General features: G+C 35.7%; 1 protein-coding gene across 2 annotated transcripts in view; it reads left to right on the top strand.

Annotated features, from left to right (window-relative positions):
• Nucleotides 1–25,235, top strand: part of MTMR9 (myotubularin related protein 9) — a 51,039-nt gene that overhangs the window by 4,496 nt on the left and 21,308 nt on the right. For both annotated transcript variants that reach the window (XM_077868637.1, XM_077868638.1), the window contains 5 exons: nt 6,526–6,634; nt 9,704–9,829; nt 19,202–19,375; nt 21,643–21,860; nt 22,717–22,878. In XM_077868637.1, coding sequence (XP_077724763.1) covers nt 6,526–6,634; nt 9,704–9,829; nt 19,202–19,375; nt 21,643–21,860; nt 22,717–22,878 — 789 coding nt within the window. The remainder of the gene's footprint in view (nt 1–6,525; nt 6,635–9,703; nt 9,830–19,201; nt 19,376–21,642; nt 21,861–22,716; nt 22,879–25,235) is intronic.

Below are 25,235 nucleotides of genomic sequence, written 5' to 3'. Positions count from 1 at the left end.
TTATTTGACACACAGAGAGAAAGAGAGAGAGTGCACAAGCAAGGGGAGTGGCAGAGGGAGGGGAAGAAGCAGGCTCCCCGCTGAGCAAGAGGCCTGATGCAGGGCTTGATCCCAGGACTCTGGGACCATGACCTGAGCAGAAGACAGATGTTTAACCAACTGAGCCACCCAGATGCCTCTTATCTCTTTATTTTAATTTGTATTTCTCTAATTACTGATGAGTCTAAGTATCTCTGTATAGACTTATGAGCAATTAAATTTTTTTTTCTTTTCTGTGAATTTCCTTGTCCTAATTTTAAAAATTGGGATTGTTGTCTTTCTAGCATTAATTTGCATCAGTTCCTTTTTTACTCTCTAGGTATCAATTCTATACTTAGACACTGCAGGTGTCTTCTCTTAATCTCACCCATTTGTTGACTTTTCTCAGGTGTTTTGTTGAACAAAAGGCCTTAATTTTAATTCAGGATTTATCAATTTTTTATTGTTTGTACTTTTTTATACTTTATTGTTTGTCCTTCCTTATCCCAAAATCACAAAAATATTCCCTATATTTTCTTCCATATTAGCTTTATAGTTTTACCCTTCACTTTTAGGTCTTAATTCATTTGGCTTCTACCTTCATTTCAAATGTTTTTTCTCCAGGTATCAAGCTGGTTTTCCTAATACCATTACCTAGCAACCCATTCTTGACTGATCTGATCCATCATATGTCAAGTGGTTTCATATATGTATGAAAGGTTTTGTAACATTATGTGTTTGTTTCTTTTGTTTATCTGGGAATGTCTTTTCATTTCTCCCTTACTTTTGAAGGACACTTTTGCTGGATATAGGATTCCTAGTTGACAGTTTTTTTCTTAGCACTTTGAATATATTAGCTTATTGTTTTCTGGCTTCCAAAGCTAGCTTCTTTCTTTCTTTCCTTTCTTTCTTTTCTTTCTTGATTTTATTTATCCATGAGAGACACACAAAGAGAGAGGAGACATGGCAGAGGGAGAAGCAGGCTCCATGCAGGGAGCCTGATGTAGGACTCGATCCTGGGATTCCAGGATCACATCCTGAGCCAAAGGCAGACGCTTAAACTCTGAGCCACCTAGGCGTCCTGCCTCCAAAGTTTCTGATGTGAAATCTGTTCATTGTTTTATTGTGGCTTCCTTGTATGTGACAATTTGCTTCCCTCTTGCTGCTTTCAAGAATTTCTCTGTCTTTTGAAAGTTTGATAAAAATGTTTTGGTGTGGTTCTCTGAGTTTAGCTTACTTGGAGTTCGTTGAACTTCTTGAATGTTTATATTCATGTCTTTCATCAAATTGGGGAATTTTTTAGCCATTATTTCTTAAAATATTCTCGGTCCCTTTTTCTTTTTCTGGGACTCCCACAATGTGTATGTTGGTTCTTTTGTTGGTATCCCACAGGCCCTTAGGCTGTATTCACTTTTTTCCCATTTTTTCTCTTTCTGTTCCTCAGACTTGATAATTACCATTTTATCTTCAGGTTCACTGATTTTTCTTCCTCTTGGACACATCTGCCTTTGAATCCCTCTAGTGAATTTTTCATTACAGTTATTGCACTTTTCAGCTCCAGTATTTCTTGGGGGGGGGGGTGAGGGGGTTTCTCTGAAATGTTCTCTTTATTGGTATTTCCATTTTGTTCACACATCACATTCTTGACTTTCTCCACATCTTCCTTTAGTTCTTTGAGCATCTTTAAGACCATTGTTTTAAAATCGCTGTCTAGTATATCTACCATCAGGTCTTTTTCAGGGAAAGTTTTTTTTTTTTTTTTTTAAAGATTTTATTTATTCATGAGAGATACAGAGAGAGGCAGAGACACAGGCAGAGGGAGAAGCAGGCTCCGTGCAAGGAGCCCAATGTGGTACTCGATCCCAGATTCTAGGATCACACCCCGAGCTAAAGGCAGACGCTCAACCTCTGAGCCACCCAGGTGTCCCCAGGGAAAGTTTTTGTTGATGTATTTTTTTCCTTTGAATGGCCTGTACTTTCTGTTTATTTGTATGCCTTGTGATTTTTTTGTTGTTGTTGAACACTGGACATTTGATCAAATAATGTGGTGACTGACTCTGGAAATCAGATTCTTCCCCTTCTCCAAGGTTTGCTGGGGTATTTTTTGTTTGTTTAATAATTGTTATTTGCTTATAATAATAATTATTGTTGTAAGTTTTCTGGATGCCTGAAGTGTAAATCTTGATGCTGTTAACAGATTACCACAGTCTAAAGTACAGTAGCTTTCTTTTTTCAAGATCGATTTATTTATTTATTTATTTATTTATTTATTTATTTATTTATTTATTTACAAGAGAGCTTACACACACACACACACACACACACATGAACGGGGTGGGAGGGTGGCAGTGGGGGAAGAGGGGAAGAGGGAGAGAAGAGAGTCCCTGCTGACCATAGAGCCCCATATGGGCTCAATTTTAGGAATCTGAGATGATGACCTCAGCCAAAAGTCAAGCAGTTAACTGACTGAGCCACCCAGGTGCCCTTACAGTAGCTTCATATTAAATTGAAATTATGTAGTGTTAGCTATCCAAGTTTGTTCTTATTAAAAGTTGTTTTTGGGCAGCCCTGGTAGCTCAGAGGTTTAGTGCCACCTTCAGCTCAGGGTATGATCCTGGAGACCTGGGATTGAGTCCCATGTCAGGCTCCCTGCATGGAGCCTGCTTCTCCCTCCGCCTTTGTCTCTTCCTTTCTCTCTCTCTCTCTCTCTCTCTGTCTCTCTTATGAATAAATAAATAAATCTTCAAAAAAAAGTTGTTTTGTCTATTTAAGGTCATTTGCATTTTTATATGAATTTTACAATCAACTTGTTAATTTCTTTTTTTTTTTTTTTTAAGAAAAGCCTATGTGATTTTGGTTGGAATTGTGTTGAGTCTGTTGATAAATGAATTTGGTTAGAGTTGACATCTGATATCTTAATATTGAGTTTTCTGTCAAATGAGCAAAGTATATCTCTCCATTCATTTTATTTAGATCGTCTTCAATTTCTTTCAACAGTGTGTTATAGTTTTCATTTAGAAATCTTAGACATCTTTTGACAGATTTCCCTCATTTATTCCACATTTTTGGATACACTTTCAAATAGTATTTTTAAAATTTCAATTTCTAATTCCTTTTGTATTAGTCATGATTTTGACTTTGTATATATATATTTTAAAGATTTTATCTATTCATGAGAGGCACAGAGAGAGAGAGAGAGGGAGAGAGAGAGAGAGACAGATGTAGAGACACAGGCAGAGGGAGAAGCAGGCTCCATGCAGGGAGTCTGACACGGAACTCGATCCAGGGTCTCCAGGATCACATCCCAGGCCTTCAGCGCTAAACCGTTGAGCCACCGGGGCTGCCCGACTTTGTATATTTTATGACACATTGACATCTTCAGACCTTGCAGACCTAGAGAGGGACTTCCTCTCACGTTAGCTATTTGCTAGAGATAGCAAGAAACTTGCCTGCAGGCACACTTTTGATATGCAGACCAACCAATATTAAGTCCATACCCTCTATCTGCTTTCTCAGTCTTTTGCAGTCAGGACTACTATTCTCCTGTCCTAAATTATTCCAGGGGCAGGTATCAGACAATAGGGATCACCTGTATAATGTAGAGCCTGACAAAATTATTCAAACTACCTAATCTTAAACTTGCTCAGCTCACCTACTCACCCTTTTCCATTCCTTTCTGTGAAACCTCAACGGTAAAAGTTCTGGTCGATGCTTTCCTCTTGTTCTGTCTGCCTCCTGACTAACCAGATGCTTCCCCATGTGTGGCCCTGCATGACATAGTATGCTCCTCCTTTTGAGAACAGTGAATAGCAAACTATTTTTTCAATGACAGTTATCTCCTTATCTATCAGCCTTACCATCTTGAATAAAAACCAAGTCCTGAGTATTTTAAACAATTGATGTAATAGTATATAGAAATACTATTTATTTTTGTGTATTGTGTTTGTATCTGACAGCCTTACTAACCTCACTTTTTAATTCTAATAGTTTTTTGTTTTTGTTTTTTTCATTAGCTTTCCTACATAGGCAATCATGTCATCTACAACTAAAGACAGTTTTATTTCTTCCTTTTCAGTCTGGATGCCATTTATTTCTTGCCTCATTGCACTGGCTATTACCTCTCAGTACAATGTTGAATAGAAGGGTGAAAAGCACCTGGGTGGTTCAGTGGGTTAAGCATCTGCCTTCGACTCAGGTCATGATCCCAGGATCACCAAGCCCCATGTCAGCCTCCCTGCTCAGCGGATAGTCTGCTTCTCCCCCTCTCTCTCTGTTGCTACTCCTGCTTGTGCTTGCGCATGTTCTCTCTATCAAAAAAATAAATAAAATTCTTTAAAAAAAAAAAAGGAAGTGGTGAAAGTGAACATCTCTCTTATTTCTAGTATTAGTGAAAAAGTATTTAGTCTTTCACCATTAAATCTACAATTAGTGCTAGGTTTGTTGTGTTGCTTTTGGTCTTGTTTTCTTTTGGTAAATACTATTAGGTTCAAGATGTTTCTTTCTATTCCTAGTTTGCTGAGAGTTGACTTTTTTGTTTTTGTTTTTTAGGATCAGGAATAGATGTTGAATTGTCCAATGCTTTTTCTATATCTATTGAGGTGATCATACAGTTTTTCTTTTTCAGTTTGGCAATATGATAGATTCTTTGACTTTCAAATGATAAACCCCCATCATTCATGATGTATTATCCTTTTTATATATTGTTGGATTTAATTTTCTGATATTTGTTTAGAAATTTTGCATCTGGGTTCATGATAGATATTAGTCTACAATTTTCTCATCATTTCTTTGGTTTTTGTATTAGGGTAATGCTAGTCCCATGGAATGAGTTGATAAATAATTGCCGTTTTTTCAACTTTATGGAAGAGTTTGTCATGAATTGATAGGGTATTTTCTTTAAATGTTTTGTAGAATTACTCATGACGCCACCTAGGCCTGGAGGGTTTTTTGGTGGGCAAGATTTTAATGAAAATTTCATTTTATTTTATAGCTATAGTATTAATTATATTCTTGAGTTTGTGTCTTCTGAGGAATTGGTTTATATCATTTACCTTGTTGAATTTATAGGCATAAAGTTGTTCCTGGTATTTCCTCATCTTTTTAATGCCTATACAATCTGTAGTGATTCTCATTTCTCTAATTTCTTATATTGGTAAATTGAGACTCAGTTTCTTTTTTCCTGACCACTTTGGCTAGTGTCTTATTGCTTTTATTATTTTCAAGAAATCATTTTTGCTTTTATTGTTCCCCATAATTTTCCTTTTTCTATTTCATTGATTTTGGCTCTGATCTTTATCTAATTTTTTTTTTGCTTTGGATTTGACTTGCTCTTCTTTTTTTATTATAGTGAAATCTGAGGTCACTGATACAGAACTTTCTTTTTGAATATAGATGCTCTGCCCAGGCTATTAGCCCCACCCACGTTCCCTCCTGTTAGCCTGGAAACTCTCAAAACCATAAACTGGGATAATTTTAGGATTCACCTTGTTTCCTATCTCCCAAAGATCTCTGTTCTTTGTTGTTTGATGTCCAATGTCTTGAAAACGGTTCTCTCTTTTATCGTCTGGTTATTTTGGTTGTTTCAGGTGGGAGGGTAAATATGGTCCGTGTTATTCTACCTTTGCTAGAAGTAGAAGTGCCAAGCATGTGACTTTTCAAATAAATTTTATAAGAGGCATTCCAGTGTGTTGAGAGATAACTTTAGTAGGATTTGACCCATATTAATGGTGTTTGCCTGTCCAAATTAACAATGCAGTAATATGAGGCATAGGGATGCTTACAATTGAGATGGAGTTCAGGAAGAGTAGCTGTAGGAGTAGTGTCTCTAAACTGGAAAAAAATATAAGTAAAATGATCAGCATTTGGTCAATCTAAGAATTCCTAGTTTAGGGAATACTCAGAATTATTAATGGAAAAGAAAGAGACCAACCACTGGCAAAGCAAAAGAAAAGTCAGAGCTGTCACCTATTAGACAAAACAAAACAACAACAATATAAGTAAGACTAAGATTCCAGTTAAGGTAAAATTACATTTGTACAAACTTTTATAAGTAGATTCGGCATTGATTTAGAATAGATACTGCAAATTAATAGTTTTTAAAGACTGAAAAAGATGCTTATATTTAAAATCAATTACTACAAGGTTGGAAGTAAGTAAAATCTGAAATGAAGTATTTTCCTATGCTCTGGAAATATCTCTATATAAACACTTAACACATAAATTACAGATCTTTTTTCTTTATTCTTTGAAGGAAGGCCCCAAATAATCTTCATTAAATGAAATGGCCTAGTAAAAATTACTTTCTGAATTTGAAAAACTTTAAGTACATATATTTAAAATAATTTATGGCTCACATTTTAATAATACAGGCTTGACCCTTAAACAATTGGGGAGAAGAAAGTTGAATACAGATGGTAATTACAACTACATTCTCTTTTCAAGGAAATAGTCTTATGTTTGAAGATAGAAATATATATGTTCTTAAGCATAATTTGTAATTTTTTACAGATTTGTGGGACCACTGGGTACCATCATCATAAAATGTAAAGATTTTCGAATAATTCAGTTGGATATTCCTGGAATGGAGGAATGTTTGAATATAGCCAGTTCCATTGAGGTAAATATTTCAGAAGCAAAATCTGATAAAAATAAATAGTAATAATAGAGAACTTTATATTCTGACTCAGTGTAGCTCCTTTTTTTTTTAGTAGATACTTGGCCGTGTACTGTGACTCATGTATTGAAAATTGACAGGAAAAGCCTCACCCTGATTCATTGTTATGGGAATGTAATAGGATTTTATTGACTTATAGCAATTTTTAGTGTTACTTATTCCTCCGGGTTCACTATTTGTAGCATTTGACAGGATTTCCTTCTCTTTTTAAGACTCCATAATAGTACATTGTATGTATATATGGTAAGGGTTTTTTTTTTTTTTTAAGTTATTTCTTTTATAAAGCAAGTAATTATCACCAATGATTATAGTCTTTTGTCTTTAGTTAAGTCTGAATTTTCCATACATCAGGCAGTGTGTTTGTTTTATATTTGTATGAACAATATTGAGTATCGGTTCAGATTACAAATACTAGATGTTTTACTTGGATAATTTAATATTTAAATTGAGGAGCTCACGCCATTTTCTTCCCCCTTCAAAACAACTACTTTGCTTTACACTCAAATTTTAAATTGCCTTGTTTTAAATCATTGCCACTAAATTATAGCAATTAACTTTGTAGTATTTTCTAGATAATTATAGACACATTGATTTTTCCCCCCCTTTGGTCTTTGAGTGATTAATCTGGCCTTTGTATCCAAAACAAATACTATTGGCTTAACAATTAAAAGGAAGCAGAAAGGTTTACAAATCTGTAACTAGGATCTTGTTTGTTTTTTAAACAAGAATAGAGAAATAAAACAATTGTTGTGGTGCTGAGAAAAATGGCATGGAATGGGTTTACTTTCTGCCTTTGCTAAATTTTACTTAAAGGAAAGGAGAAGATGAGCTGAACTCTTTTGTTTGTCTTACATATCTTGTCATTTGGAAGTGAGGCAGTAATGTTGATTTGTCCAAATTTGCTAACATGGGTAAGAAACACACTGTTTTTTAGGCTGTTAAATTGAAACACTCTCCTGCTATTTGGGCAGGGGAATGCTACTAACCCATTTCATTTGAGCAGGGGCTTTTTTGTTTTTTTACCAAGTGTGCATTTGAATTTTCACTGACCAGTCTACATTTTTCTTTCTATCCCTTTTATAACTTATAAGATAGCTGGTTGGTGGGTGTTAGTGAAGTTGTATACCATGAAGAATAGTGGTGAAGAAAATATAGGGCAAAGCCTATTACCCCACTTTCTGATTGCATTTACTTAGCTTTGTTATCTGACACTAATCAGTTGTTTAATTAGCTGTATATAGTACTTAATTACTTTAGAAACTGATTACATAGATACTCTTACAGCTGAAAAGAAGCTGTGAATTATGAGTCATTCTCATAATTTGATCTCAGGAAGTGAATGTTCTATTGATTGTTTTTGCAACATAGTAAGTATACATACTGAACTTGGCCTCTTGCTTTTTCCTGGTATCCAATTCCTCTTCCACCTCCCCTATACATCTTGACATAACTTGGAAGTAACAAGTGAATTTCTTATATAGAACAGTTAAGCTATTCTTTGTTATCAAGAATCCATATATCCTAATATATTCTGCTGCCACAAATAGAATCCCATTGGAATAGTAACTGAGAAGTACTCAGTTTTCTAAAATGTAGCAGGAAGTCTGATGAAGCTTTTTTATGTAGTTTCCACTGTCTTTTGGAATTGAAATGTTTTCAGTTCTTTCAGCATTAATGTGTTTAAAGGAAAAGTCCTGGGCAGCCCGGATGGCTCAGCAGTTTAGCGCCGCCTTCAGCCCAGGGTGTGATCCTGGAAACTTGAGATCGAGTCCCACGTCGGGCTCCCTGCATTGATCCTGACTCTGTCTGCCTGTGTCTCTGCCTCTCTCTCTCTCTCCCTCTCCTCTCTCTCTCTCATGAATAAATAAAATCGTTAAAAAAAAAAAAAAAATAAATAAATAAATAAATAAATAAATAAATAAATAAATAAAGGAGAAGTCCTGTGTCTAGTGACATATGATCATGACAAATCAGAATATGTGTTTATTACCTGCTAAAGTGGCTGCTGACTTGCATTAAAAATCGTGGTTGTACCAGCCACTATGGAAAACAGTATGGAGGTTCCTCAGGAAATTAAAATGGAACCACCATATGACAGCAGTCCTACTTTTGGATATATATATTGATCATTGTAGCATTATTCATAATAGCCAAAATATGGAAATAGCCTCAGTATCTGCCAACAGATGAATGCATAAAGAAAATGTGATATTTAAAAAAAAAAAAAAAAAGAAAATGTGATATTTAACTATACATACAATGGAATATCATTCAGCCTTAAAAAACAGTAATCCTGATATTTGTGACAACAAGGATGAAACTGGAGGGCATTATGCTAAGTGAAATAAACCAGACAAAGACAAATATTGCATGTTATTACTTCTATGTGGAATCCTAAAAACCAAAAACAAAACTTAGAGAAACAGACAGTGGAAAAGTAGTTGCTAGGGACTAGGGGGGATAGAGAGAAGTTAGTAAAAGTTACAAACTTTCAATTTAGATATTGAGTACATTTTTTTTTTAATTTTTATTTATTTATGATAGTTACACACACACAGAGAGAGAGGCAGAGACACAGGCAGAGGGAGAAGCAGGCTTCATGCACCGGGAGCCCGATGTGGGATTTGATCCTGGAGACCCAGGATCTGATCAGTTTGTTCTCTGATCCCCAGAAATATTTGGACCTTTTTATTAGGCTTTGTTAAGTGGTATCAAAGGGAGTTATTTAACTTTTCTTCTAGAATAGGTGTGTACACTTTTTTCTTTTGTTTTTTCAGCAAATGTTAACTGAGTGTATGCTATGTGCCAGGTACCTTGTTAGATGCTATAAAAGCATCAAAATTAGCTTCAGTAAGCTATAATCGTATCTAGTGGTAAATACAATGTTAGAGAATTATATGGGTGTCCATCATTATTAGACCATATTTATTTAATACTAATTTGGCAGTTAGGAAGTGTTTTGAATTGCAGTATGTTCCTTTTTCTTTCCTTCATTTCCTTTTTATATCCTAGGCATTGTCTACCCTGGACTCTATCACTCTTATGTACCCTTTCTTTTACCGGCCCATGTTTGAAGTGATAGAAGATGGCTGGCATTCTTTCCTTCCTGAGCAAGAATTTGAACTCTACTCTTCAGCTGTAAGTAACTTTTGAGAGAACTTTGTGTAATGAGAAATAATCCAATACCTTACTTGTGAAATAACTTCCTTTGGACTACTCATAATGTGTTGTTGGTTTATCTATGCCTGAAAGACATTTCTTTTAGCTATTACCAACTGCAGCTTCTGCCATTCGGAGATTTGCACAATTTGATTTCAATGCTGCATCTCAACTGATTTGTCTTCTAGTGGTTTTACTGTATTCCAAATGTTACTTCTTTTAATTTTGAAAATGACATTGGTAAAACATTAATATCTTCATAAAGTTAGTCTTGACGTGTTTTGAGTTGTTGATTATTTTTAATAATCAGTATTCTTAGAAACAACTTTATATGTACTAATTAGGTTCCCCAAAAACTCTGTTGAACCCACTCTGCCTAACATAGTATTAGAGAAACACAGATCATATTTGTTTCCATGGGATAATTCTTGTGTTTTTATATTTTGGGTTATTAAGATCGAGTTACTAGAAGCAGGTTGTCTTTCTCATTCTTCACCATTTTACTCCTTTCTTCTTCCATCACACCTATGTAAATGAGCCCTGGTGGAGAGGATCAAGAAGTGAGGACCAGGGTACTATGTAATTTAAAGAATAAAGATGTCCATGTCAGCAAAGTGATAAAGGAATAGGAAATTCACATTCTTAAGTATGGGGCATTTTTATGTAGTTCATGGATAACCACCTGTATTTATATTTAGTATTTTTATTGCGTTAAAAACTATGTAATAAACATTCTTAAATGCATGATGCTTTTCTGTTGTTATCAGCTACCACCAACTGTTACCTTAGAGGAATCCTTAATTATTTCCTACGTGGAAAACGGCAGTCATGTGGTGATCAGGAAGGGAGATGTCTGGATGATTTGTTTGTTTAATCAAAACTGTGTACAAATGACCTGCCCGTGATTTATTTTAGAGTTAGATGCCGTAAGTGAACCAGTCTAAATCTACACTCTGCAGGTCAGCATTCAAATCAGTCTTATTCTGTGCAGAAATCCTCTGTGCTACAAACATCTATGATGTGGTTGTTTAGCTTCTGCTTGAAATCTTAGTGTGGGAGAATTTGCAAAAACCTAGTGGTGACCCATTTGGGGACAGCTTGAATTCTGAACTGAACTCTGTCTCCCTGTACATAGAGCCAATGTTTCTGATGTTACCTTGTATTATTCGATTTATCTTATTTCTCTACCACGAACTCTTCTTCAGATTAAGAACTCTTATGTCCTCACTAAGTTTTCTGTAGATTAAATATCAATATTACTTGAACTTCTAGTAACAGTGACCTCAGTACCCTACACCGTCCTGGATGCTCTTCCCAGCTCTTCAGATTGTCATTTATTCTCTTAAAATTTGGTACCATCACACTTGGTGTAGATTAGAACTATTACTGATAATTTAAGGCAGCTTAAAGTTGTATTAGCTTTTTTGAGAATTAAGGTGCTAATGAAATAAACTAAAATTCGTACATCTTCTCATGTGTTATTAAGGGATTCACTCTATGTTTTTATATTTTATTTACTTACTAATTTTTATTTAGATTCAATACTTTTCCTTGTAGACATTTTCTTTTTGGTGTAGGTAATTATTTAAGCAATTTGTATATTTGATGTTCTCATATTTTCCTGCAAATTTTGTAATCCATAGATTTAATGAAAATGACTTTAATGCCTTGTTAGAAATATTTAGGCACTATTACTAGATGATGGAAATTTAAGATGAGCAAAGCATGGTTCCTTCCTTCTACTTGCTCAAAATCTAAAAGTTATCTAAATAATCAAGTACAATGAATTAAGTACTGACAAAAGTATCCATAAGGCACAGGGGAAATGACATTATTAGATTTGTGTTATAGAAAATCAATTCTGATGCAGAATGCTAAGAAACTGCTTGAAGTAGATACTGTAGTAATATAAAGATGATGGTTGGACATAGTGCAGAAAGATTCAGAATGAATTAAATGGCGTTGACGACCCATAACCCTGGTTGTGAAAGGTAAAACAGGCAGTGACGTTTTGATAGGATGACACCACTGAGTTGGGATGATACCACAGAGGATGGGAAAAACAGATACCACTGAGATGGGGAAAAAAAGAAAAATGGGTTTAAAGAGAATAAGTTGAGTTCAATTTGGGGGATGGCAATTCAAAGGGCCTGTATGATATACCTGTCATTGAATATATACAAGAGATAGTCTAAAAAAAAGAAAAAAGAAAGAGATAGGCTAGAACTTATTTGAGAGGTCTTTGTTAAAAATGAAAAAACAGAGTAATCAACAAATACACTGTGGAAACCACAAGGAGAAACTGAGATTGCTTAAGGAAAGCATCTAAGGTAAAAAATGATGTCAAGGATTGAACCATTTAAGAGGTGAATGTAGGAAGAATCCAAGGGAAGAGTGAGTTTCAATTAGGAGGGAGTCAACAGTGTGGAAGGCTTCTTATTCATTGTTTGTTTATTATCTCTTTCCTGGGCTAGTACATAAGCTGCTAGAATATAAATTTTATAAGGCCAGGAACCATATCATTCTTGTTTCTTATGTACTGCTAGCACATGAAAGGCAAACAGTAAATACTTGTTGAGTGAATGAATGTAGGTGTGTATTTATTCAGGATAGGGCAAAAGGGTAGTAAAGCCTTCTATATATCATTAGAAATCCCCTGCCAGATTAGACCCCTGTGACTTAATCAGTAATGAGTAATGTTTTTTGTTACCATCTGAAAAACTTTTTAATTACTAGCCAGTCCCCACTTCATAATTGTGTCCAAAAGAGATGTGTACTGAGAGCACAGTACTAAAACTAGCTATCAAGATATCTTGTGTTGCATCCCAGCTGTGTTATTGGCTGTTTGACTTTTTGGGACTCAGTTTCCATGTCTACAAAATGAAAATGTTGAATAAAATGATCTATAGGGTTCCTCCTACTTTAAGCATGCTTTTATTCTTGGATATCATGAAAGATTATTTGAGGCACTTTGTTGAAATACACATACACAGTATATCTGTATACCCCAATCTACCACTTTTGAAATTATATATTAAAAAGGTGATAAGGTCCTGCTTATGATTGAGTAGCTCCTATCTGACAAAACCTGCAGAGATCAATGACAAACTATGAATAAAATACAAAGAAACTACCACCTGAAAGCTCTGGTAATTGAATAGAAAGCAGCCTGTTTTGGAGGGGGTCAAAATGTAGAGAAAGTGAATGGCAGGCAGAGTGAAATTACTATTTGAGGGGCTTTGTCCTGAAGTCAGCATGATTGTGGCATTGATAATGTGGAACAGGTAACATTCCGATAGAAAGCTCACTTTCTGTCTAGTGGGAAGACCCACGTGAAGGCTTGGGGCAACCAGAGAGCCAGAAAAGGGGAACCTTGATTCTGTTGTATACAACCTTGAGCTTCTGGGTGATTGCGACCAGTGCTTGCATGGAGCAGCTGAGGTCAGTCAGAACCAAGAGCTGAGCTGCCTTGCACCTCAGGTGTTAACAGAGTTTGCAGTTTAAATCTAACAAAGTTAACTGGGTGATGGACATTAAGGAGGACACATGAAGTAATGAGTACTGAGTATTACATAAGATGATCAATCACCTCTACCTCTGAAACCAATAATAACATTATATGTTAATTAATTGAATTTAAATTTTAAAAAATCATTAAAAAGGTAAGATAAATCTAACAAAGTAAATTGCCTACTAAAACAAACCACAAGCCACATTAACTCTCTTCAAAAAAGTATGATGAAATGCAGTTTCCACAGCACAACAGTCACAATGTCCAGGATACAATCTAAAATTGAGCTAAGAAATTGTGATCCATTCTGAGGAAAAAAGTTGACAAGTACCAACCCCAAGATGACTTAAATGTTCAAATTGTCACACAAACACTTTAAAACAATTCTTAGGGCAGCCCAGGTGGCTCAGTGGTTTAGCGCCACCTTCAGCCCAGGGCCTGATCCTGGAGACCCAGGATCGAGTCCCACGTCGGGTTCCCTGCATGGAGCCTGCTTCTCCCTCTGCCTGTGTCTCTGCCTCTCTTTCTCTCTGTGTCTGTCATGAATAAATAAATAAAATCTTAAATAAATAAAATAAATAAATAAATACAGTTCTTCAATTGTCTAATTTCTCATAAAGGAAAATACGCTTAGAACCAGAGAAGACAGGAAGTACCAACAGAGAAATATAAAATATTAAAAAGAATCAAAGAATCTTAAAAAGTATCAAATGAAACTTTTAGAATTTTTTTATAATTATATCTGAAATTAAAAACTTGGGATCCCTGGGTGGCGCAGCGGTTTGGTGCCTGCCTTTGGCCCAGGGCACGATCCTGGAGACCCGGGATCGAATCCCACATCGGGCTCCCGGTGCATGGAGCCTGCTTCTCCCTCTGCCTTTGTCTCTGCCTCTCTCTCTCTCTCTCTCTCTCTCTCTGTGACTATCATAAATAAATAAAAATTAAAAAAAAAAACTCACTGGATGAGCTAAAAAGCAGAGGGGAGATAACCGAAAACAGAACCAATGAACTTGAAATTAGAGCAACAGAAATCATTTAGTAGGAAGAAGGGGGAAGTGATAAGTTATAGTAAAATAAGCAGGGCCTCAGAACCTGTGGAACAAAATCAGAATGTCTAGCATGTGTAGTTGGAGAACTAGAAGGAGAGAGTAGAGACAATAAGGCAGAAAATATATTTTAAAAAATAATGTTCAAAAACCTTCCAAATTTGATGAATGATATAAATTTTAAAAGTTCAGCAAGCCCCAGAAAGGATAAATATGAAGAAAACCATACATAGGCACATCATAGTCAAACTGTCAAAGAGCAATGGTAAAAAGATCTTGAAAGCTGCCAGGTAAAAACAAAACACAGAAACAACATTAAGTGAGTGTGGACTGTTCATCAGAAATCATGGCAACCAGAAGAGGGAACTATAAAGTGCTGAGAGACATGGGCAGCCCAGGTGGCTCAGCGGTTTAGTGCCACCTTCAGCCCAGGGTGTGATCCTGGAGACCCAGGATCGAGTCCCACATCGGGCTCCCTGCGTGGAGCCTGCTCCTCCCTCTGCCTGTGTGTGTGTGTGTCTCTCTCTCTCTCTCTCTCTCTCTCTCTCTCCCTGTCTCTCTGTGTGTGTGTCTCTTATGAATAAATAAATAAATAAAATCTTCAAAAAAAAAGTGCTGAGAGACACAAAACCTGCCATTCTTGAGTTTTGTATGTGGTAATAATATCTTTCAAGAATGAAGGTGAGGCAACATTTTCAGATAAAAGGAAACTAAGAATTTGTTACCAAGAGGCCTTTACTATAAGAAGTGTTAAAGGTATTTTGATTGAAGGGAAATAATACCAGAGGGAAACTTGAATATTTATAATTATTGAAGAACATTGGGGGATCCCTGGGTGGCGCAGCGGTTTGGCGCCTGCCTTTGGCCCAGGGCGCGATCCTGGAGACCCCGGATCGAATCCCACATCGGGCTCCCGGTGCATGGAGCCTGCTTCTCCCTCTGCCTGTGTCTCTGCCTCTCTCTCTCTCTATCATAAATAAATAAAAATTAAAAAAAAAATTTTTTTTTAATTTAAAAAAAATTTAAAAAAAGAACATTGGAAATGCTAAATATCTAGGTAAATATGACAATTTATTTTTATTCCTTTTAATGTCTTGAAAATATACATGATTATTAGAAGATTACAGCATTGCCTTTGTGGCAATAATAGTTTATATAGACATAGGTGGAAATTTGAACATTAAAGGTGACTGGATATAGGGTATCTAGTGGGATAAAGATACTTGGACAGTTATATTCTTTGTTGTGAGAATCTGTCCTGTGCATTGTAGGATGTTTCACAGCATCTTTGGCACCATTAGATGCTAGTAGAATTCTTCTCCCCTCACATGTGGTTGTCTTCACACATTAACAAATGTTACTTTTGTGCAAAATCACCCCAGGTTGAGAGCTAGCATCCTAGAGCAATCCTTTTTTTTAGAAATGGGAAGAGGTATAATTTAAAAAGTTAATGCATACATTAAAATTCTATTCTAAAAAGTATTTAACAGCAGGTGGGAAAGAAAAAATAGCAATACAAACTGAACAAACAAAATAAATGTTAGACGCTGTTCCAGCCATATTAACAACTATTTTAGTATCAGTGAGCTAAACATTCCAGTTGAAAGACAAAGATTATCAGAAAGACATAAAGGAAAAAAAAAGCAAGATCCAAATATAAGCTGTGTACAAGAGATGCATTTTGAATATGAAGACACAGGTTGAAAATAAATAAATGGAAAAATATACCATGAATAAAAAAGCAGAAGTAGCTGCATTAGTTCCAGATTTAAAAAAAAAAAAAGATTTCAAGACAAAGTATTATCAAATAACAAGAGTCATTCCATAATAATAAAATTTTTAGGAAGATATATATATGTGCCTAATAAAAAATTGATGGAAGTTAGGAAGAAATAAGTAATTCTTGATCATAATATGAGATTATTAACACTCCAATTAATAGAACAACTAGACTAAAATAAAACAATGACTAGACAAGACGGAGTTCTGAGCAACACTGATATTTATAGAATGCTGCTCACAACTTCTGTATAATATACAGTATTCAAGAACACATGATATGTTTTCCAGGAAAGATTATGTAAGGCTATTAAGTAAATTTCAATATTAAAATGATTGAATGTAATGTAGAATGTAATCTCTAGCCACAAAGAAATTAAGTTAGAAATCAATAACACTAAGGTATTTAGGAATACCCAGAAAATTTCTAAATTAAACAAAACACTTATAAATAATCTGAGTAAAAAATGAAATCATAAAGGAGATTAGAAAATATTTTGAATTGAATGATAATAAAAATGCAACATCAAAATTTGTGGACTATAGCTAAAGCAATGTTTAAAGAGAAACTTAGGGATGCCTGGGTGGCTCAGTGGTTGAGCGTCTGCCTTTGGTTTAGGGCATAATACCGGAGTCCTGAGATCAGGCTCCCTGCATGGAGCCTGCTTCTCCCTCTGCCTATGTCTCTGACTGTCTCTCTCTCTGTGTCTCTCATGAATAAATATATTAAATCTTTAAAAATGAATAAGTACATAAATAGAAACTTACAGCTTTCGAATGCTTAGATTTGGGTGCCTGGAAGGCTCAGTCAAGCATCTGCCTTTGGCTCAGGCTTCCTGCTCAACAGGGAGTCTGCTTCTTCCTCACTCCCTACCCATCCCCCCTGCTTGTCTTGACAACAGGCAAACTAAAAATGAATAAAATACTCGGGAATAAATTTAACAAAAGAAGTGCAGATTCTGTACACTGAAAAACACAAAGCATTGCTGAAGGATATCCAAATAAATGGAGAGATATACCATGTTCATGGATTAGAAGACTATGACTAAGATCTGTAGTGCACTGACTTCTGTAGTGGTCCACAAAGTAAGTACTTTAGGCTTTATGGGTCATGCAGTTTCTGTTAAAACTACACCACTCTGCTATTGTAGTGTGAAAGCAATAGATAACACACAATGAATGAATGGGTAATGCTATGTTTCAGTAAAACTTTACTTATAAAAACAGGCAGTAGGCTGGACTTGGCTTGCAGACTGTTGTTTGCTAACCTCTCATTAAGATGACAGTTGTCTCCAAATTGATTTATAGACTCAGTGAAAATCCTATCAAAATTCCAATGACTGTTTTTTATAGAAATTGACAAAATTATTCTAAAATTTATGTAGATATGCAAAGTTACTAAAATAGCCAGAACAACTGTAGAAAAAATAAATAATTTACTGATTTTAAAACAAAAAACAAAAAAGGAGGGAGGAGGAGACATAGCCTACTAAATATCAAGGCTATTCTAAAAGCTATGGGACTTACTACGAATAACAGTGGGACAGAATAGAGAGCACTCTATGTATGAAAACTTAATATATGCCAGAAAGTGGCCTTGCAGGTCGGTGAACAATCCTATCATTCTCCAGAGTAGGAAATCAATAAGTAATGCCTAATAGTGAAATTCAAGAAGTAACAGTAAAATCATGTTATTTAAAAATTTGGAGGTAAGCACCAGAAATGAAAAGCTAAAGGAGTTGAAAATGGTTGCCTCTAGGGAAAGGGAATTAGGAGATGTAGGTGAACAGTAAACAGGCAAATTGTTTTTTTAAATAATAAATCTTTTAGAAACTGTCTTTAAAATTGGTAAAGAGTAACTTTCTTTGAAAAGCAAAAATGTTTTAATTTAAAAATATATTGTATCATGTAAAGGGTTTTAAAAAAATCTCTTTTAAAATTAATTAATTTTTAAAAATTCACTTTTTCTATAGTACTTTGAACATACTTCAGTTTTTATCTTCCTGGTACTGGAACCCATGACCAGTATGTTAGGCTAACTCTCATTTATCAGAACATATCAAAATTTGCACATGCAAAAGTTTATTTATTTTTTAACTGTAACTAGCTTTCTATGGTTTTCAAGGGGTTTTTATTTTTGAGGTCTGAAATAAGTTGTCATTGGATAATTTTTTATGGTATTCTTTTAATCCTTAGTATAGTTAGAAATTATTTCATTGATTGCTTAACTATTTTTTTAGTATTAAGTCATTATTGTTTTAAGAAAGATATTACCAGTCTTTCTACATTTTCCTTTTTTTTTTTTTTAAAGATTTTATTCATTTATTCATGAGAGACATACAGAGAGGGATAAACAGGCTCCCATTGGGAGCCTGATGCAGGACTTGATCCCAGGACTCAGGATCACAACCTGAGCCAAAGGCAGACATTCAACCACTGAGCCACCCCTACATTTTCCTTTTTTTGAATAACATAAAGGAACAGGGATTTGATGTAGGTAGTAGTTCTTGTTTCATCTATTCTTGCAAAGCATTATCTAGATTATTACAGTCTTCCTGTGGCTATCCTGAAGAGTACCAAAAATAAAGTAAATGGTACCCAAAAAAGAAGGATGAATGGGATGATGTCAGCCTTGACGATCATGGATATATGTAATATATTTAACCTGGAGAATAGGACACAAAGGGGAAAACAACTGTCTTTCACATATTTAGTAGGATACCATGTGCAATAGGAACTTATGCTGAAATTACAGTAAAAACAATAGAGGAAGTTATAGAACCACAATTTGTCCAATTTAAGGAAGCACTTTCTAGGAATGGACGATCCCTAGCATAGCAGGAAGCTGACTGAAGAATAGAACTCCTTTAAGTGTGGGTTAGGTATCCTTATAATAAATTCCTGAGAGATGGCTTCTTCATTGTATGAAAGTTAATCTCTAAGGTCCTTTAAACTTTTCAGATTATTTTGTGACAGAGATACTTGCTTAGTGTTGAAGTATTTTGTGTTTTTCAGACCAGTGAATGGAGGTTAAGCTATGTCAATAAGGAATTTGCTGTCTGCCCTTCTTACCCACCAATTGTCATAGTTCCCAAATCCATTGATGATGAAGCTCTTCGTAAGGTCGCTACATTTCGACATGGAGGACGCTTCCCAGTACTCAGCTATTATCATAAAAAAAATGGAATGGTAAGTGTATAGTACTGCTGCTTGATCCACTGAAAGCCTTGGTTTGCAGTTCTTAGAAATGTTCCCTTTTCTGTGTACTTGTTCATCAGTGTGATTAGTCTCTCCTGCTAGGACTTCCTTCTTTTAAACTTTAGGGAATCAGGACTAGTGTGTTTTTGTTTTTGTTTTTTTTAAATACTGAATCTCTTGCATTAATTGCTTTTATTATTATTATTATTTTTTTAAGATTTTATTTATTTATGAGAACACAGAGAGATAGAGAGAGGCAGAGACACAGGCAGAGGGAGAAGCAGGCTCCATGCAGAGAGCCTGATGTGGGACTCGATCCTGGGGCCTTTAGGGTCACGCCCTGGGCTGAAGGCGGCACTAAACCGCTGAGCTTCCCGGGAATCAGGACTAGTGTGTTTTTATGTGATTAGGATATGATTTGAATTCTTTTCGTGATGCTGCTCAAAATTAGAAAGGCTAGATAGGCTTAACTTCAGAACTCAATACAAAAGGAACTAATGTTCATTTGATACTTGAAATAACACTGTTAGGTAGAAAAGTTTCTTCAACCAGAATAATGGTTGAATAATAAATTAAATACTTTATTTTAATTATCTTTACCAGATTTCCCTGTAAAGGTAAATTGAGCAGACATTTTTATTTTCGAAAGGGAGAAGAGTGACACATTATTGGTTACAACTTTAGTAAACACAGGAGTCAGTAATTGATCAGGCAAACACTTGCTGTATCTATGTTTCTAAATATTTTCCCTTTTTTCTGAGAGAGAGAGAGAGAACATGAGTGGGAGGGATAGGGGTTAGAGCAGAGGGAGAGAATCCTAAGTAGGAGCATGGAGCCTGACATGGGGCTTGATCTGAGATCATGACATGAACCAATATCAAGAGTTGGACGCCCATCTGACTGAATCACCCAGAGCCCCCCTAAATATTTTCTAAATCCGTTTCTGCCCTCTTATTTTCTCTCAGTCAATAACTCTGCTTCTCATTTTGAAACTAGTAGAAAATTAGTGGGTAAGTTATAGTCCTATTTCATTTCCTTTTTTCCCCAAGATAATAAGTCAAGCATAGATATTTAGGATAAAAATATTTCTAAAAATTTGCTCCTTTGGCATCAGGTCATCCATCCCATTTGCTCAGCTGTGTTTCTGTTAATTAGGGTTCATCACAAAGCATTTTAGAAACTGATATTAAATGTACTGTGTATCAATCACATGATTAGCACAGTCTGGAAGTTAGCTGTTGTCATCATCTGGATGACCTTTCTTGATCATGTTAAATTTCAAGGTAGTTAAGGTAACAGCATATGTTATAAGGTGAAATGGAAATAACTCTTAACCATTCACCAGGGAAGAGATCAATATAATACTAATTTCTTGAGAAAAGTTTCAAAATCAGGCCTTTCAAAATATATAGTTGATGGTCTTTGGAAATAAGTTTTTAAGTCTTGAAATACTGAAAAGGATAAAAGAGAGCCATAGGAGAATAAATAATAGATAAACAGCTTTCAAGATTTAAAATGATTCTCAAAGAATATATAAACTTTTTTATTTTAAATTAGTGCCTTTCCTCTTTATAATTTTTTTCTGTAAATTTTTTTGTATATTTTTTATTGGAGTTCGATTTGCCAACATATAACCCCTTTAAAATTCTTGATTAAAAAAAAAATTCTTGATAAAATCTGCCAATGCTGTTTATATAGTTGAAGCAAAAGTTTACTGGCATGTAAGCCATTATTCTTCTACTACAAGGCTGTGTCCAGTAAACAATTTACGGGCTAAATGAATTGTAATATTGATCTCTTTAGCAGTTATAATATATCATGTGGAAGTATTTTGAGATAGTATGAAGAAAAACTGTTAAAGTGCAAGGCTTGTATTTGTTTTACAGTTATTGACTATAGCAAATATATAGAAATATTTCTTTGTTTTGGGTTAAATTCATCTTCAAACTGTCACACCGTTTTTTACATACTTTATAGTTACTTCATTTCTCTTTTCAGTAACTTTCAGGCGGCCCGGGTGGCCCGGTGGCTCAGCGGTTTAGCACCGCCTTCAACCCCGGGGTGCGATCACGGAGACCCAGATCGAGTCCCACGTCAATCTCCCTGCATGGAGACTGCTTCTCCCTCTGCCTATGTCTCTGTCCCTCTCTCTCTTTATGTCTCTCGTGGATAAATAAATAAAATCTTAAAAAAAAAAAAAAAGAAAAGAAACTTTCAAAGCAGCTATTCTTAAATTTTAAACTGCATTGTGCCTCTAGGTAATCATGCGAAGTGGTCAGCCACTCACTGGCACAAATGGGAGAAGGTGCAAAGAAGATGAGAAGCTGATAAATGCTACCCTCAGGGCAGGAAAACGAGGCTACATCATTGATACTCGATCTTTAAATGTAGCTCAACAAGCTAGAGCCAAAGGCGGTGGCTTTGAACAAGAAGCTCATTATCCCCAGTGGAGGCGGATTCATAAATCCATTGAGAGGTAAAAGATTCTGGAGACATTAATGGACTATTATTTGAAGTAAATTAGAGTGAGTAGGTCCTTCGCTGTTCAAAAAATCACAAGTTCTCAATTGAACCTACACATTAACTTAAAGTCAGAACTTCTGGATATCCTGTCGTGTTTTATAAGATAAGCAGAAAACTTAATCTTGGGTGCTCAAAGGTGACTTTTAGTCAAATAACATGCTTTCTCTAAGTTAACTCTGCAATTTCATCATCACAAGGTCCATTCCCCCGCTTGTGGATCACTGGTCACCAAACCTAACTGATCAGATACATTTTTCTAAGTCAGAAGGCTAGAGACTTACTTTCCCCCACACCCACCTGTTCTCACATCCTGTTTCCTCCACTTGCATCTTTTGTTTATGCTTGCAGTTAGAGGTTTAGAGGGGCTTCTGGATGGATGAGTGGGGGTTGGAGCTAATAAAACAGTGGGGTCTGAGCTGGCCCCGGCCATCCCTCCTGAAGGTACTGCATATCTGGCAGATCCATGGGAACAGGATTGCAGATGTTAGTGGTGTGCCTCGTGACTTGTCACAAAAGGCAATGTTCTGACCTGCTCCCTAGTTAGATAACTCAGCTGTGTGAATTGGGTATAATCTGTTCATCTGAAGAATGGTTTACCATGACAGGCATTTTAAGCAGCTTTACAACCATGGTTAAGTATTAGTTTTTCAGTGTTTAATCATCAAGTTATTGTATAGCAAGGTAAATAGTTTTCTACTAACGTGAGCTACTTTTTCTCTTGGATATATTAGAGGTTCGGGTTTTGGTTTGGTTCCCTCTTCATCATTGTATTTTCTATATTCTTTTTTACTTTTTCTTGTTTTTTAAAGGTATCACATTCTTCAGGAGAGCTTGATCAAACTTGTGGAAGCTTGTAATGACCAAACACATAACATGGACAGATGGCTCGGTAAATTGGAAGCTTCCAACTGGCTGACTCACATCAAAGAGATTCTTACAACTGCTTGTCTAGCTGCTCAGTGTATCGACAGGTAAAGTGTATTTTAGTGTTCTGGAATGGGACATGCACTGCTAACCAGACTTTGCTTTTATCCACACTGTGTTTATATTGTGTTAAAAGTTCGTGCCTTGGGCAGTCCCAGTGGCTCAGCGGTTTAGCGCTGCCTGCGGCCCAGGGTGTGATCCTGGAGACCTGGGAATTGAGTCCCACGTCGGCCTCCCTGCATGGAGCCTGCTTCTCCCTCTGCCTGTGTCTCTGCCTCTCTCTCTCTGTCTCTCATAAATAAATAAAATATTTAAAAAAAAGAAGAATGGCTTAAAGTTCGTGCCTCGTCTATACCTTATGTTCAGATCATTGTATAAATTAAGACAATCAATGCCATTCAGTTATTGATGAAGTACTATATAAAATCTGGCATTTAATTGATGACTAATGTTTGTTGAATGAATATAAAACACAGACATATGTCTTCAATGACACAACTTTTTTAAGTACTAAAGGAAGTGTTTATTTCTATAAAAGTCCTCGAATTGTGAATCTACCTATTTTCCTTTCCTTAAACTGAAAAGAAGTTTTCTTATTTGCTCTCAGAGGGCCAAACTTGCCTTCTTACTTTTGAAATACCAGTGAAAGGAAATACATAATTCTGTTACACAGTAAAATGATTCTTTCTCAGATATCTTGTTACAAACTACTTGATACGTGCAGTTATATCAGGATCTCAAGTTGAGAAAACCTGATGGCAGTGATATGAAGTATATGAAGTGATTTTCATTTATTCACTCAATTGAAGGTTGCTAATCCTTGAGATTTGAGGCAGAAGACTTGAACAGAGGCATAAGGATTGATGTAAGTTGTTGCAGAAGCTTAGAATGTCCTTATTAAGAAGGGGATTCCTCTGAAACAATTGGTAGATGTAAGTATTGCCACCATATAGTTGGATGGCACTTTTCATTGAGACTATAATTTATTTTTTTTAATTTTTTTTAAGATTTTATTTATTTATTAGAAAGATAGAGAGAGAGATAGACACAGGCAGAGGGAGAAGCAGGCTCCATGCAGGGAGCCAGACGTGGGACTCAATCCCAGTCTCCAGGATCATGCCCTGGGCTGAAGGTAGTGCCAAACTGCTGAACCACCAGGGCTACCCGAAACTATAATTTGTTTTATTAATGCTTCCAAATTAGGAAACTATGTGTAATTTTTTTTATGGTTAGTGAGAAATTGGTAATAGAACGCGTTGCTTAAGATCATGTGGTGAGTTAATGACAAAATCAGGAATGGGCAGAGATTCTTGGCATTGGGATTTCTAAGCTGGCACTGTTCTTTGTTTTAGGTGAAGCTCATTTATCTAATGAAATATAGGAGTTAAGAGGTACTTTGGCAGAGAAATCAGTATTACAGAATGATATGTTAATGCGAAGGGTTTTGTTTCTTTTTAACCTAAGTTTAAAAGATTTCCCCTTAAATTAGAGAGGAAGACAAACCATGAGAGACTCCTAACTCTGAGAAACAAACAAAGGATTGCAGAAGGGGAAGAGGTGGGGGGTTGGATAAGTGGGTGACAAGCACTAAGGAGGGCACTTGATTGGATGAGCACTAGGTGTTATACTGTAAGTTGGCAAATTTAATTTAAATAAAATATTTTTTAAAAAAAGATTTCCCCTTGCATGATGAATACAGAGGCTTCTGTTTTCTTATAAACTTCAAATGATATTGAACACTTATCACCATGTTATCTGGGTTTGCATCCATAATAATGGGATGCTGCAGGTCAAGGCAACCTAAGATGCAGAACAGTATCCCCACCTTTGTTTGTTTGTTTGTTTATTTATTTATTTATTTATTTATTTATTTATTTATTTATTTTTAAGATTTTTAATTTATTTTTATTTATTCATGAGAGACACAGAGAGAGAGGCAGAGACACAGGCAGAGGGAGAAGCAGTCTCCATGCAGGGAGCCTGACGTGGGACTCAATCCCGGGTCTCCAGGATCACGCCCTGGGTGGAAGGCAGGCACTAAACCGCTGAGCCACCCAGGCTGCCCCCCTCCTTTGTTTAGACTTAGCTGGCTGCCGTAAAAAAACATATACCTCCATAAAAATCTGCCTTTATAATTAATTGCTCAAAATGTAAAAATAGACCTTAGATTAATTGAATTAAATTTAAAATATACCACAGATAACTAAGATATATAGATTCAATATGTACATCAGAAGCCTTAAAATATTTGCTCATACCCTTCTACATAGTCATGAGATTTTATCCTAAGGATGAGGCTGTTAACCTAACCATAGGTGAATGACAGGGAGTCTTATTTTCAAAATTAAAAACTCAAATAATTCAACAAGAGACAAAAAGCTAAGTACATCATCTCCAGTCTGAT

This window comes from Canis aureus, chromosome 24 (genome assembly GCF_053574225.1).
Source record: "Canis aureus isolate CA01 chromosome 24, VMU_Caureus_v.1.0, whole genome shotgun sequence".
Taxonomy (NCBI): domain Eukaryota; kingdom Metazoa; phylum Chordata; class Mammalia; order Carnivora; family Canidae; genus Canis; species Canis aureus.
This window is presented reverse-complemented; position numbering and strand designations above follow the sequence as displayed.